This window comes from Platalea leucorodia (assembly GCF_965183815.1).
Source record: "Platalea leucorodia genome assembly, chromosome: 2".
Classification (NCBI taxonomy): Eukaryota; Metazoa; Chordata; class Aves; order Pelecaniformes; family Threskiornithidae; genus Platalea; species Platalea leucorodia.
The window spans coordinates 121,063,826-121,080,005 of NC_138824.1; the positions used below are offsets into that span (position 1 = coordinate 121,063,826).

Sequence of the window (16,180 nt, forward strand, 5' to 3'; positions counted from 1 at the left end):
CTGCCCTTTTGCGCATCAGGTCAAGATTATTTTTTCAGATACATCATTTTGCCTTCACGTATATTGAACCTCATCTGCCATTTTTGTTGTTCAGTCACTCTGCAGCTATTTGCAGTTATCTGTCAGCCTCATAGCCTTTGGATAGCTTTATGTAATCAGCAAACTTTGTCACCTTGCTGCTCGCTGCATTCCCGTGAATGTGCTGAACAGAGCAGGTCCCTGTATAACTCAGCTGGTACTTCCCTCCATTTCAAGCACAAACGCCTATTGTTTACCCTCTGCTTCCAGTATTTTTAGCCCAATTATTTATTCATGCCAGACCATCCCTCTTAGGCCATGGCTATGTAGCTGTCTTTAAAATGTTTTGATTGTCTCCCATATTGAAGTGTCCGCATATGAAAATATCACCACTGGTTGAAAGCAGTGGGGGATGACCCATGTTTTTAAATGTAGTCATTGAAATAGGATAAGCTTATTAATATTGAAAGGGGAAAAAAATCTAGTAAGCAGGTCAGGGTATAAATTTCTTCATTGGTTACTGGACTTAGACCAAAAAAGAAAAATAATTCTCCAATCTTGTTCATTTTGTCCTCGTCGCTTCTCATGTGAGATGAGGAGTGAAGAAGCAAAATGCTTTATTTTGATTTGTACAGGCAGCTTCTGTTTTGAAATTTGGCATCAGTACTTCCTGAAGGTAAAGATTCTGCCTCCGTTCTCATGAAAAATACAGCTGTCTGTCTAGCTATGTCCCTGCATTTTTTAGCGCCTGCTTTTATTCAATCGAAATTACTGATGAAAATATTTCAGCCAGTTCTATTTTTTCTCGTTAGTATGAAATCACACACCTTGTTATAAAGAGGAAATCTAGACTTTTGTCAAGGTCTGTGCTGTATTCCCAGTTGGTGCCCGGTTGTTTCCAGTTGTCCTGTTAGATATCTACTGACCTGATCCTCATGGACTGTAAGTAGGTATAGCATCATGAAACTATTTCAAGTGACAGTTTGGAACTGAGTTCAGAACAGATAAAGTTCCTAACACAACGTGGCAGCGATGTATCTGGTTTTAAATGGTTTAGAAGTGCTCCTGATACGCGAGAGGACAGGAGGCTCGTTGCTTCAGGGTGTATATGAAAGTGAATAGAGTAGATTTGTATTGTTTACTGCTTTTGGCCAGAGATGGTAACTTTCTTCTTTGAATGAAAGTCACTTTATATTCTCTCAGTAAATACACACAGTGATTATTCTAAGACCCACATACAGTTTCAATACTTCATCTATCGTATTTTGTATATTTCTGTGCCGTATGCATTTGTGTGACACTGCTTAGCTATGTGACACAGATTTTTGTTAACTGAGTGTTGCAAACAGGCTGCATCTCAGCACTAAGTAATGTTTAAATCATTTTCAGTGAATGATTTCAGCTGGATTTGATTAAAGTGCATCTGAGGAAATGGGAATTTTTATTATATGTTTGATAGGAATTCAATAACTAGCTCTAGGAATTACTTGAGACATGGTTTGAAGGCTAATTATTATGTTTCAGTGGGTGGTTTAGCTCTCACTTGGACTTTCATTTTAGTAAATATCATGTATTTTAGACTACATGAAAAACAACCCTTAGAATGCTTTAATGTCAATTCTCAGAATGCTTTAATGAGAGTGGCTGCCTACATGGAATGTTATTTCAGGGCTTAGGGTGAAAATTTTTATTTTGACATATTTGAAGTTCTGTGAAAAAATATATTTGTGAAGATGTAGAGTTGGAGGTTCAATGATGATAGTTCTAACAGGAAGATATGTGGGATGAAGACGGTTAGTCTTTGTAAAACAAGGAATTCTGCTTTTAATGAGAGGCTCCTGCCACTACCATGGAATGAATACATAGAAGTAATGATGTACGAGAGGCTCAAAAAGTAAAATCCAAGGACTTTAGAAAAAGTTGAGTTCTAGGGCAAAATGTGCAGCTCAGCATTGTCTATTGACCAAGTCTCAGAAGCAGCTCAGCCAGGAAAATTCCCTTTTGGCCAGTCTCTTAGGAATGTTGGAGCAGCTTGTTGACTTGCATGACTTCCACTCAGTGGAAATCATGTGTGACACAGCAGGTAATAAGCACTCTGCAGGTTATGGCACATTTTAAAAATAATCTGAAAAAAATACAGCTGTTTTGATACTTCTTTACACTCCTAATGCATGAAAGTGAATGCTAAGTTATTTTAAAACTTCCATTCAGATCCCTTATCTGTATCAGAAGATCTGACTGGTAAAAATACTATTACACTTCTTATGACACACAAAAAAAATTAAATTATAATATTTTAAAATTGAAAAGGTAAGATCGCAAAAGAATTGCCAGAAATAAGATTATATGCATGACCATGGTTGTTCCCCTTTGTATTTGTACATTGTGATAGTCTCTAAATACAGTATGACATTTTCTTATTCCATGGAACTGTTGCCTGGGTAGGCCTGAATGCACAGGGTAGCTATTCATTTAGCAAGCGACCATAAAATATACACGTTCGTTCCTGATATTTAATGCATCTCCTTATAGTTTGGTTTGGTTTTGTTTTTTTCATGCTGTTCAAGTTCTTCTCTAAAAGTGCTGGCGTTTTCTTACGGGCTTTCCTATGCTGGTCTGTATTATCATACCTTTGAATTCAAGTTTCACTGAGTTTGATGTTGCCATCTATTTCTTTCCATCTCCCTTCTCTAGCTTCTGTCGTCTGTGCCCTTGAATCAAACATCTTGCCTTTCTTTCTGAGTTCATTATGGGCTTCACTGAGGGAAATGAAGAAGAATTTTCTTATCCTATCCTCTTTGATGTTGAAAGCCCACTACTTAAGAATTAGAGTTGTGCCCCACAGCTACAAGCTAGCTCAGGCTGAGTTGCTGTCTGCAAATGTTTCGTATGTAGTTCAGTCAACCATAGGAGCTGAGAATTTTGAATTTTGTTTTGGGGCCTCTTGGATAAGATTTCCCTCAGTTTCATCACTTGGCCAAATTTGTGTAAATTTTCACAAGAGTACCGGGAGGCACATATGATCCAAAGACCATTGCCTGTTAAATATCAAAATTGGATTTAAGTACTTGAGAATGATAGATATGAAAAAAGACACAAATGCATATTAGTTTGCCAAAGCTTCTTAATGTCAGCAAAAAGTATTACCAGTCCTGCTTTCAGAAATGGCTAGATTATGTTGCAGTTTTTTTCCACAGTCATTGAGTGACGAGCAGTAAGCCTGAAAAATTTTAGATTAACTGTTTAACAATCAGAAGGATTTGTCTACACAAGAAACTACACTGTTTCAGAATTCAGTAGGTTTTGAATTTAAAATCAAGTACTTTCTATCGCCTATCACTGAGGATGCTCATTTCTATGGAGTCTCTTTTTAATTTATTTCACTTAGAAGACATCATAACAGCATGTTTTAAGGTGAGATAATAGAGTCTACATAGAAAATTCCAAAAGAACAAGCCTGCAGTACATGTTCTGGACTGCTTCTGTGTAAGAAAATAGCACACTGCAACCCAGAAAAGTGAAGCGTAATCAATTGTTTGCTGCTCAGATAACAGGCAGACCTGGATACTAAGAGATGTACTCAGGGTGCTATACGGCACACGTGCTTTGCTGGTATTAGCACCTCAGAACCACTGAGTTTCCTGGTGCTGCATGACAGCAAACTAGATGAAGTACAACACAGAACTAAACCACTTTCCTTTGCTCGTGCTCGATTGCTGCCAAGCAGATAAAGCATGTAGTCACATCAGTACTGCCTCGTGCCATCCTTGGCCTTTGGGCTGCTGCCCTTGGCTGTGGCAGGAGTTGTGCCAAACTCAGCCTTGTATCCTTTCCAGAGTCGTTTGCGTTGGTCCACATACAGAAGTGGCCCTTTTTGCGTGCAGCTTTGCTTGGCCTGGCATGGATAATCTCCAAGTAATCCTCACAAGAATTATGAGGCTGATGATTATACGGGGAAATGTTAACGCCCGTTGATGCTATCAGTTATACTTATAGCACGCAGATAGTATGAATTATAGTAGTGACCTCACTTTGCAAAGAAATGCAAGATTTTACTGTCCTAATCAGGTACTAAAAAAATTATACCGACCACACCTCTGCCTTTAACAGCCTGCTTATTTTGGCCAAGTGTTCTTTTGAATATTCTTTCCGCTTGAAGAAAGCTTTGGAAGATGGTGAAAGCATGCGGGTTGCTTCTTCCTTGTTTCATATAAATTCACTCATGTTTTTTAAAAAGTCTTACATATTTATGCATTCAGTGACTTATTCAACTTTTCAGAAACTGGATTTACCCTTGTTCCTGGGGATTTTTGTGACAACTTCAGTTTCGTTTATAGATGCAGATATTTGGCTTTACACTTAAGTCAGTGTTCAGTTAATAACATTGGATCTTGGTAGACAAAGACATCTACAGGGGGAGGGTGGAGGAAGCAGAATGTTGCTAAATAACATGTTGATACTGATCAGTGGAACCATACCGTAAAAGCAACTGACTGTTAAAAAGTACCAAATAAAACTAAACAAACCAGTGTCCATCTCTATTTTTTTTTAATCTTTATACATATCAGATTAAGTATTTTAAACCATGTGTTTTGTAAAGGATGATATAGTAGCTCAATTAAAAGTTTCGGTAGTAAAATCAATAAATCTGTTAGCTCTTAGTTTATTTTGCTACTTATAATGTCATAGGATTGACTATCCTTTACAAAGTATTTATACTTGTAAATAATTCAGATCAGTTTTACTCAAATTTATTTCTGTGAGTAGCACTCTCTAGAGGTTTTTTTTGGTTACCTCTGTCCTGTTGCCTAAGTAAATACAGATAATAACTATTTATGGGGAAAATTACTAGATCTTTAGCTTGTCAACACACCTTTTTTCATTTTTGACAAGTTGCATTCTGCTTTGTGCAGACTGTATTTCCTTTGTTACTTTAATTCCTGCTAACACTCTGTGTTTTCATTTCATGGATATATTTGTTACCTTGTGTACCTGAGTACCAGTGAGAAAAGAGATTAAATCGCTTTAGGAGTACCTTGAGACATTCATCTGTGCTGGATAACTGTCGTTTGGATAGAACTGGAAATAGTGAAATTTTCAAAATGTGGGCTGCAAAGCCCAGCTGATGAGAGCTATTCATAATTGCTGCTGTATGGAGTGTTTACTTAGCAAAACCCAAATATAATCCTTGGATAGAACTTTGCTTAAGAGATGTTGGTAAGTGCAATGGCATACCAGTTCATAAATGAAAGATCAGAGAGAGTAGTGAGTAGACAGACTCATCAGACTGCTGGTAGAAGGTGGTATATCAATGTAAAATGATTTTTAAGCAAAGGAAAAGATGGAGGAAGATTCAAGGTGATGTTGTAATGGGGTTTCTTTGTTTTCCCAAACATCCTTGCCCAAATCTTACCCAAAGTCTGCCATTTTCTCCTTCTGGTATCCATCGTGAATAGCACAGCTGCAATAGACTTGCACAATACTCCTTGTATCTGTCAGAAAGAGGCTGATGGGGAGACACTCAAAGAAGGGTACTGCTTTCCTACTCATAAGCAAACTCCTCCAGGATTCAAGGAAAGGTCCTAGTTGCCTCCAGCTAGTTTCTCACAATTTTATGCTTGTTTTTCATGTTTAGCATAGGATGAATTTAATTATTGGCTGAATGTCACCATGTTTAAGGCAGTCTTTTTTTTTTTTTTTTTTCTGGGCTTACAGATGAGGAATACTTAAAAAGTTAAATTATTTGTCTGTGTTCCTTCCATGAGTCAGTGGCACAAGTAGGAAATGGAGCTCACACTTAGTCTCAAGAATATTTCATCCCAAGAACAGGCCCGTATACTTTGGTCCCTGAACAATACCCTGTCCTTATATAGCTTTTAAAGATAATTATTGCACAGATCCAGAGTTGAGCTGATTGCCAAATATGAGGGTAGACAGGTTTTTTTCTCCGCAGCATGCTGACAGGAACCTTTGGTTTCCTTTACTTCCTCTGAAGTGTTAAGGAGAGCTCCATTGTTCAGCCTATCTGACTGTATCTACACCTGTAGTTTTCTGAAACAGCAACGCTGGGGTGTTTTTTTGGTTTTTTTTTTTTTTTTTTTTTTCTTCTTCCTATGTTCACTGTCTGTGAAAGGGGAAATTCTCGAAGAGGAAGGGGGATAAATGAGTCAGGGTTATACTGGATTATCAAGAGTGAACTGATAGCAGCATATATCATTTTTAGTCATGTTTCTGTGCCTTCTGGAGATTTTCAGAAATTCATGTTTCTTCAGAAATTTTTTTTTTTTTTGTGATTTGTCCTGAACGTAGTGCATTCCTGTCTGTGTCACTTGTCAGTAGTTAATGGCAGAAGTACAATCTGTCAAGGGGCTTTATGCGAAGCTATGATTTTCCTCATGGTAGCAAAATACAAATGGGAAATAATTTGGAAAGGGCTTTCTTCACAGAATGGAAGCCTGGGGCAGAAAACATAAATGCTGAACTCTCGGAGAGCAGAGTGGAAGAGCTCGGAACATGGGTCGCCGCTTCTCTCTTTTGGACCTGAATCACAAGACTTTATTCTGTCCCTTCGAATTAGTTACATGTATTTTGTAGGATCTCTGTGTTTTACTGCCACTCGAGCATATGGATCAGAAATCTGTTTTGTATATAACTAATTATGTGAAATGAGGTCTGTACATATGCTTTGGATTTTGAAGCTTTAATATTGGGGGGGGGGGGGATTTTTCAAAGTTAAAATAAACAATTCACCTTATGAAGGCGTTTCAAACTTTCTTTTATCCTGGTTCATAAGCAGTTATGATTTGCAGTTTTGCCAGCTAACAGAGCTGTCTTTGACTATTATTCTAAATAAGAATTGTAGAGTAATACAATTTAGTAATAGTCTGGTATACTTTTGTGTCAGATCTATCTGGAAAATATTCCTAGCTGCCGAACAGATTTTATTCTAGCTCTAAAGACTGGTTTTCTGTGCCAGGGGATTGAGTTATATATTATGAGCCTGTAAAGTTGATGTATTGTTTATTACAGCAGGTTGTTGTTTAACAAAGTATATCTATGTGGCTTCAGAAAGATTAAACACTTACTAGATGCAATGAAGAAGGAAATCCAGCAGTAACCTAATTTGTGGAATGGCAGAACTGCAAAGATATACAGTCCGACTTCCTTTCTACACTATGTTTTTTTCTAGAAATACGTATCGTTGTAAAATAAAAATAATTGTTTTTCATGGGGGATAGCAATATACAAGCATGAAAGCAGAAAAGATATATACATAGAGTAGGTAAGCAGGTTTATGCATTTGCAAGCTGTTGCATGAGGTAGAAGTACATATTGCTAAAATGACTTTGTCTTGCTTATCATCTGTGAAATCCAGTAATTATGAAGGATCAAGGCACAGATGTGTGCTTCGCTCTGTATATTTACCTATATGCTGATTCGGCCAAACGTGTTTGTTTTGGAGCTCTTCAAGTTTGGAGCTCTGAGTATTTTGCCGGTCCACCCGCCCAGGCAGGCAGTGAACGCAGGGCACAGGTGTTCCGCCCACCTCGTCGCTCCGGCCAGCGGCAGAAAGGAGGTGACACTGCCCAATTCCCTAGCCAGTTCTGTGTGCTAGACACATTGCCTTCCAAAAAGGAAAATTAGCTTTCATACGGTGATTACAAAGTTAACACAGCCAAAACTTATCTGTGTTATTGCATGCCGGTCATGCTTCATTTTCCTGTTTAATAGATCCAAGAGGGTAGGACTGCTTCAGACCTTCTACTACTGGCTGCCGCTGCTCTGGTTATAGCTGGGATGTTGTAATATTCCCATTATTAAGACCTCGTTTCAAATCGCGTGTGACTCGGTATTTGAAAAGTCCTTCAGCTGTGAACTCTTTGCAGTACTCCCTAGCCTGACTCCCCTCCCTGGAGTTGAAGAGAAAATTGATTCAGAATATAGTCATTTACTGAAAAGTGAACAAACTTAAAATTCTTGTTTTCAGGCTTTACTGCCTGCATTTTAGAAAACTTGCTGGTGAGGTATAACTCCAAAAGACAGATTAATTTTGAAACCAAGAAAATGCATCTTTCTTCTGATTAACCAAAAGATGGTTACTGATTCAATGGACCTTTACAAGTTTATACTAAATGAACATTCAATTTTTAATTTTGATATCTTAGGCGCTCTGGGATTGGTTCAAACCTTGTTGATTCTTCAGAAGATCTGTCATGTACAAGCACATACGGCAACAAATAATAGAGTATGACTGAAAAACTGGTACTTCAGAAATCAAATTCTACAAGGGGTTTGAACTGTATGGCATCAGTTTGAGTTAGCAAAAGAAAGTTAGCAAAAGCTAAGCATGAATCGTAGGAAAAACAGCAAGTAACAGGTGTTGAGTATGTTGCAAATAATATGGAAGAGACCTACACTATGCATTACATAAAATGCAGTTGATACAGCATCATGTAGTGTTAAAATATTCTTAAATCTCACCACAGTAGCTATTATATTGTGGAGAATTGATCATCTCAGTTCAATTTGGTATAAAGAGGCAGTGTTGTTTGATTTTGATTTCTGAAAAATAAGGTTTTTCTCACCAGCATGAAACCCATTCTCTCTGCAGAAATAAAGGAGATGTTTGTGCTCTGTACCAGGCATAACACAGCTGAGGAAAGAAATCCCACCTCTAACCTGCTCCAGGTTTCCAGTGAAAGTACATTGTAATTTTAAACCCTGAAGGCTGGCTGTTGAGGCATTAAAACCATTGTTTCTCTATAATTTGGATAGCACTTTTTGGACCTGTAGCTCCAATATGATCCCTTAAGATATTTCTCCCCTGCTAGAATCTAGTGAGTCAAAGGGTGTCTCCAGAGCACGTATCTGCTCAGCTCTTCTGTGCCACCGGACTGCCAGTACAGTTGTCCCTCTGCCACTACAACAGTCTTCACTGTCACCAGGAGAAGAAGAGCCTGTGGCACGGTCAGAGATGCAGACTGAGTTGATAAAGATTGGTTTCTTTACAGTCTCATGGTGGGAATGAGACCTAAAATCAGTGGCTCAGATTGACCAGTTCTTTGGCTTCCATTGGGATTATTCACCAATATGCTGAGGCTGATGGTTTTAGTTGTTTTTCAAATAAATGGGACTTGAATACGTTGTCTTACACTTTTGAATGGAAAATAAGACGGAAAATTTTTGACACTGCTCCATCTTTATATGGGGGTAGAAAAGGGAGTCATCCTAACTTAGAAAATGGAGCTGCACAGACTGCCAGGTAGATAGTGGAGTATGTTCTTCTTGAGATGCCCTGGGAAAGCCCTCCACAAGGCAGCAGAAGTACATGTGCTAAAATGGATAGACATTGTCAGAAGAGTGAAATGCACAGGTAGGGAGAATCACTGGCCCACCCTGCTGGCAGCATCTCTGCACCTTGTGCAATTCTTGAAAACCATTTCTAAAATCATTGAGCTTTGTATCTCTCTCAGCAAGTTAGGGAGATCTGGTACCACATAAGCATATCTAGGCAAAAACAGTGCAATATGTGCTTTACAATTCTAAAGAAAAAATATATAAGTGAAAAGACACAATTTATTATGATTATTTGATATCAAAGAAGGACTTGAGATAATCATCTGGTACAGCAAGAATGAAAATTAAGGAGAAAACACAGCTACCATATATATAAATGATCAAGAATTTGCCATTTTCTGCTGTGCATGCATGCTGTGATGTGTGTTCAAGCATAGATAAGGTTCAAGTTTCAGCTTTGCACGCAGATAAAAAGACGATATCTTGATTTGATATTAAAACTTTTTTTCTTGTTTATACAAATACAAACAAAAACTAATTTTACTTTTTAACCAACGTGTATAATGAAACAAGATGCACTTAGTGACTAGTGCTGTTCAAAGAGGGAAGGAACGGGCTTCGAGATTTACATACAACCATTTGGATGCTTGTCTGTACTGTGCATTTGCTGTCCAGTTCCTACCAGTTGTTGGTTCTGGTCGCACACTGTGCAGCTGTACCTAAGAGGCAATGCATGTGGATGGATGCGTGCGTACGGACACGCACACGCTCCCCTCTGGGCACCTCTACGTGACTTCATCCCTTAGTTCACTACAGGGCTCAAGCCTCACGAATCCAAGATGCTCACTAGGTAAATTTGTACCTGCAAAGAACCCCTGCAGCACAGTACACTGCTAATGTAGACAGATGCGTGGTGTACCAGGCAAGGGAGGGCTCTGTTCAAACTTGCACCAAATCATGTTCCCATCTGTCCTGAGTACAGAAAGCTGCTTGCTTAAATCTTGGTCTGGGGCAGGCTGAGGAAGCCACGTTAAAATAGCTGTTGCTTGCTCTCTGCATCAGGCTTGAGTTCTGGAGGAGTAAAATAATAAAGAACACATGTGTGTAATTAAAGTACAAAGGAAATAGGAAGGGGGATAGCAAGGAACAAATCCAGAAAATAAGGAACAGTTGGGCATCATAATTATAGACATCTGATTATACTGGAGGAATTAAAGGACTCTGAAAGAATTAGCCCTACAACCATTCCGAATCTTGAGGGGAGGGAGAATGTGTTCATCAGGGGGTTGTTTGTTTGTTTTAAATTACTTATGTTTTCAAAATAACTATCTTTATCATAGTTTTCCTGGTAGCAAAACCTGTAGTAAAATCTGCAACACAACTTGCACAGGAATCTTCATTATAAGTTGGTCACGTATTTAGTTGAAATAATTACTGCTTCAGTACTAAGTTGAGTGTTCCTTGAGTAAGACACTAGGAAATCTGTTCAACTGGGGTTTTTTGACATTTTGAGCGTTCTGAAAGCTGTTTGGTATGCATGTGTAAAAATCTATCTTAATCTTTTCATGTGGCTAGGGACTTGTGAATAAGTTTGGGTTTATTTAAAATACTGTCTATAAGCAGTTATAAATTACATGATTGATAAGCATTTTATTACATTTTTCATAAAATTGTTTGAGGCGCTGTTAAGTAGTGCCTGAGATCGTGAAAGGTGAATGGGCTTGACACAGGACACTTCTAACTCATTAAAATACTTAAGAATACAAATTCTTCATCAGAAACTGCTCAGTCTCCTGGGTGGTCTCTATTTCATATATCAGGTGGGAAAATACCCCTTTTTTACTGCAAGGATGATCTAAGGAATCTCCAGAAGGAAACTCTTATAAAGATTGCTTCACCTTTCTTCTCTCTCCTCTCCCCACCATCTCCTGCAGATTTTTCCACACAAAAGGATTATTTGCATTTAAGGATGCTATGCCCTTTGCTCTATACTAAATGGGATTTCTATGCCAAAAACTAAATAATTTTTGATTAACTGATACAAGTCTCGAAAGCTTATGGAAGTGAGCTACTGAAAACTGAAAGCAAGTTTTAACTAAAGAGAAGGCATTTAAAAAGAGAATAGGAAGTAGCTGCGGAAAGGGAAAGCTGGAAAGAATAAAAAGAATAAAATTGTCATAGGAAAAAAGAGTAAACCTAGTCCTGTGCTGTGTTTATATTTCTAGAAACCTGGACTGAAATAGGTGTGATGTCACATATAAAACTATATTTTGAGTTTTTGATGTGTTTTTTGTTTTTTTTCTTTTTTTTTTTAATGTATTAGCTGTCTAATTAGTATAAATTCCTGCTTCTGCAATGATTAAATGAAATAGAAATGCACAAGCTTCATCTTTATGGGGGTCAGAAATGTATCTGGAATATGCAGTTGAGAATGCAAATCTGTTCTGTTGCTGAACAAATGATTTTATATTCATGGAGACTTACGATAAATATGTCCTCAGGAAGTGCATGGAAACACAAACTACTGATTTGTATTTCTTTGATGTGTTTTCAGTTGAAAGCTCAGTGTTTTTCTTGTGTCACACAGTGATTATTACACATATGCAGGATAAATGAGATAGTGAAAGATTTGATTCAATTTATTCAATTTTAAGAATTTGATGTGAATTTGATGTGAAGAATTTGATGTGAATTTAAGAATTTGATGTGAATTTTTTTTCCTATTATATCCACAGGAGAAACCTAACAAAGCTGTCCCTCATCTTCAGCCACATGCTAGCAGAAATCAAGGCTATTTTTCCAAATGGCCAGTTCCAGGGTGATAACTTCCGTATCACCAAAGCCGATGCTGCAGATTTCTGGAGAAAATTCTTTGGAGATAAGTAAGTACTAACATTTTGCAAAAGCGTTAATTCTTTCTAACCATAAGCATGAAAAAGAATGATATTTTTCAAAAATCCAAATAAAGGTTCTAAGTATGTGGGTGGGCATTTCAAAGGTAATTTCTTGTCTAAGTCTTTAAATTGGCTGAAACTGCTAAATTCATTGTTAACAATTTTTTTTTACTGTTGTAATTCGCTCAAATGATGAATAAAAATGTATGGGCAGTTCTGTCAAGGGCACTTACACTCAATCATAAATTAGACTACATTGCATGGAGTTTATTGGTTCCATTCTAGGGTAAAGATAGTACATTGTTTTCATAATGTACATGGCAAATCATGTCCTTTCATATTATGTATATATATATTCTACAAATGATAACTCTAAAGTCTGAATTAGGAACTTGATATTGGTCTCATGGACAGTATGTTTCCTTATCCCATCTTTATCTTTCTAACTACTACAATATTTAGTGGCATTTGAAATAATGATTTTATCCCTTATAATCAAAACTTTTTTTTTCTACAACTGTACTACTTATAAGGTAGTCACAGGGGACTAATGTTTTCTTTTGTTCAAGTTCTGTTGCAGAAAGAGATAGAATAACTGGAGGTATGTCAGAAGGTTTAATCAAAAGCAGGTTTTGGAGAAACTTATAGTTCAAGAATGGGTCATAAAATGAATGCAAAGTGTGACTTGTAGATACGCGATTAAATCCTGATAGCAAATACAATATTGAAAATGTAAAAGTAGGCAGGTGTGGGGTTTTTTGTTTGTTTCTGGGAAACAATTTTGTTTATGATACAGAGATAGGCTTCATCACTTTCTCATATGGAATGTTTATTAGCCTAACAGTAAGATAAGAGGGATGAGGCAAGAGGTTTGTATATTTTACAAGATAATGGAGCAGTCATTATGGTCATGAAGTCCGATATCTTGCACAATGTAGGCCATAGCAAGGCACAGAACAATTCCTGCAACAATCTGTTACGTTTTCTGAGCAAGAGCAGCTCTTTAAAATAAGTCTTTCATTCTTTATTTAGAATACCAGCCTAGTAGGTTGGCACTTTTGCAAATTAATTTTGTTCAGTGTGAATTTACAAGGGTTTCACTTCCTTTTTTGTGCTAGTCTAAACACAGCTACTGCTACCTTCCAGCTTTCTGGTTTCATTATAGTGTTATCTGGTAACTTCAGTCTTCTAACAAATTTCTTTCCCGTGTAGATAATGTTAGAGTGTGATCAAGTTGCTGTATTAATCCTCTTTTTGTTAGAGGAAAGGAATCTGACCATGTTTTGTGTTACCCATTTTAATGTGAAGATGATGTTCAAAATACCTTTATCTGAACTTTTGTAGGTATCTGAAGGATTCGTTTACACGACATGTAGGGGGCTCTGTCAGATGAGGCTTTTAAAAAACACGTCAGTTCAAAAAAGAAAAACAGGAGCTTTGAAAAAAGTACTAACGATCATCTTTGTTCAGTGTTTCTGTTTTCTCTTCCTCTCTCTCTCCCCTTTGCTTAGCAACTCTCAGAATTTAAATCTCCTCATGGTCCTTCTCTTCTCTTGTTGGGCTCTGTCCTTGAATGACCTTTACCAGCTGTCTCGATGGCAAATTGCATTTCTGTCATTGGGATTTACAGATCTTGTCTTCTGCAAGCTGCTGTTTCTTTCTGTCATTTCATCTTAACTGGTTTCATCAGCTTCCCTATTCAGTATCATGTTCCTCTTTGTATTTCTCTACTAACTTGGATTTTCTGTGTGAGATTCAAGATCTCACAATAGATAGGTACTTGAGGTGTCAGACAGTAGGAAACTGTAATGTATTAATAAGTTTTTATCAGAACAAGGTTGGTAAGAAGAATTTTTCAACTGCCTCGGTCCATCTGAACAACTCAGCTCTACCCTTGTCTTTCTTTTGTTCACACTTGACTCTTCTCTTCCCTGACTCATCCCCTGGAGTGCTTCTTTCTAATCCTTTTCAGGGCCCCAGCGCTCTTGCCGTGCCTTTTTTATGCTTTGTTTTTCTCCTGCTTATGTAAATTTCTTCATAAAATGCAACTTCAAATATGAACTCTCAGTACTAACACTGTGACCTCCTCCTCTCTCCCTGATAGGTACTTTGATAGGGGTTTTTTGGTGTTTGGTGGTTTTGGGTTGGGTTTTTTTGTTGTTGTTGGTTTTGTTTGTTTGTTTTTTTTAATTGGTTAAGGAATCCACACACCAAAAATGCTTAGGAATCAAGGCAGTTTTGGGAGGTCCAGTTAATTACATATGTAACCTTGGTCATCTAGTATAGCCTGGAAGTTTTTTGAGCTCTGTCTTGTCAGGTGCTTTACTTTCAGACTAGGTAAATAACACTCTCTTAGTGTTCCCAGCTCTTTCCTAAGAAACTGAAGCTGGTTTAGTTACCTGTCTTCTGAGCAGTGAACAGTTGATCTGTGCTTGGCAGCCTTGCCATTATCTCAGGTTTAGTTAATTGTGCTTAAGTAACTGTAAAACATGTAATAGCATGTATGTCAAATAAACAGAAGAGAAAAAGGTTTATTTGGCATTATGTTTAATCTCCTCATTAAACAAAATGCCTGAAGCTTTTTAAACATTCATTATTTTCTAATCCATTTAGAAATATGTGACAGGTATGCCTGTAAGCCACATCTTTTACAATGGGCCTGTTATGACAAATTAGTTTGCAAATATGCTAGTATCACTTCCCTAGAAGCAGAGCCTACACAAAGATTTTGGGTGTTGCAAACAACTGATAAAATCTGTTTCTAACCTGACCACCTAAAGATAGGCCCTAGGACTATCTGAAACCTCCAGCGCTGGTTAGGTGTGCAGTGCAATGAAGGAGCGCAGGGAGGAACTATATAGCATGTTCCCTAGCTGCATCTCTGTTTGACAGGGCCAGCCTGGACTCCTCGCTTGTTTGCAAAAAGCAGCCCTTACTTTGAGGTCACTGAGTAATACTGCTTAAGATTAGAGCATAAATAAAAAGTAAGTTGTGCTGGGTCTTGGCTTCTGATGGGTAAACTGTAGCACAAGAAATAATTCTGATGCGTTGTTTGATCTGATTGGAAGGCGGGAACTGGAACTATTAGATTAATTTATGATTTTTTTCAGCATAATAATGTCATAAAAATAATCTTCCTGTTTCTAAACATAATGAATTGAAAGCTTTTATATAATCCATTTTCTGCCTTGATTTCTTTCTGAAAGAAAATTTTTTTTAATTTTTTTTATTTTTTAATTTGAAATATTCTAAATAGCAAGAAAGAGGTCAATAGCCATTTATGTTTTTAAGTCGACGCTTTGGCTTTCAATTTTTGAAAATGCGACCTACACTTCCACTTACAGAAAGCAATATATTATAATTTGCTGAGGAATAGAATCCAAAAGATACAATTTCCAAGGGTCCAGTTTGTAGTTAAAAAAAAAAAAAAAAATCTGTATCTGATTTCTTTCACTGCTCTTCCCCAATGAATGGGGAACTTCTAATTTTGTTGGTTACGCTTGTCTGTCTGAACACTTGCTGCAAAATTGTGCAGCTGTAACTAAGTTTATTCATCTTGTTATTAATAAGTATCATAGAATGCAGTCATTCTTTTTGTGCTTAAAGCTAGTCAGGTGTATGTTCACATGACTTCAAACTCATTAGCAAAATAAATGGCTAAGCTAACTATTTCAAGTTTCTGATGATCACACATCTAGCTGCTCTTTGAATTTCTGTAGAAAACCCAGAAGTAGAACTCAGCAAGCAATTTGAATGGCTCCGTCAGAGCAATGTGCTGAGATAACATCACATGTTCTTGGCCTTCAGATACCTCCTCAACTTTTGCGTTTCTGGTGCACCTCTACAAAACTTCTAGATAATGACAGTGGCTAGAGAAGCTTGGATGGGAGAGAATGTTACGGTGCTTGTAAGAACAGCAGATACCTCGATAACAGAAATCAGTCCTCACATAGGCAGAGAGTGCAAAAGGA

The 16,180-nt window shown here is 37.4% G+C and overlaps 1 protein-coding gene across 4 annotated transcripts in view; it reads left to right on the forward strand.

Annotated features, from left to right (window-relative positions):
• The window catches only part of CBLB (Cbl proto-oncogene B), a gene marked incomplete at its 5' end in the record, with an annotated part of 135,595 nt that overhangs the window by 57,324 nt on the left and 62,091 nt on the right, over nucleotides 1-16,180 (forward strand). For all 4 annotated transcript variants that reach the window (XM_082336900.1, XM_082336901.1, XM_082336902.1 and 1 more), the window contains one exon: nucleotides 12,051-12,197. In XM_082336900.1, coding sequence (XP_082193026.1) covers nucleotides 12,051-12,197 — 147 coding nt within the window. The remainder of the gene's footprint in view (nucleotides 1-12,050; nucleotides 12,198-16,180) is intronic.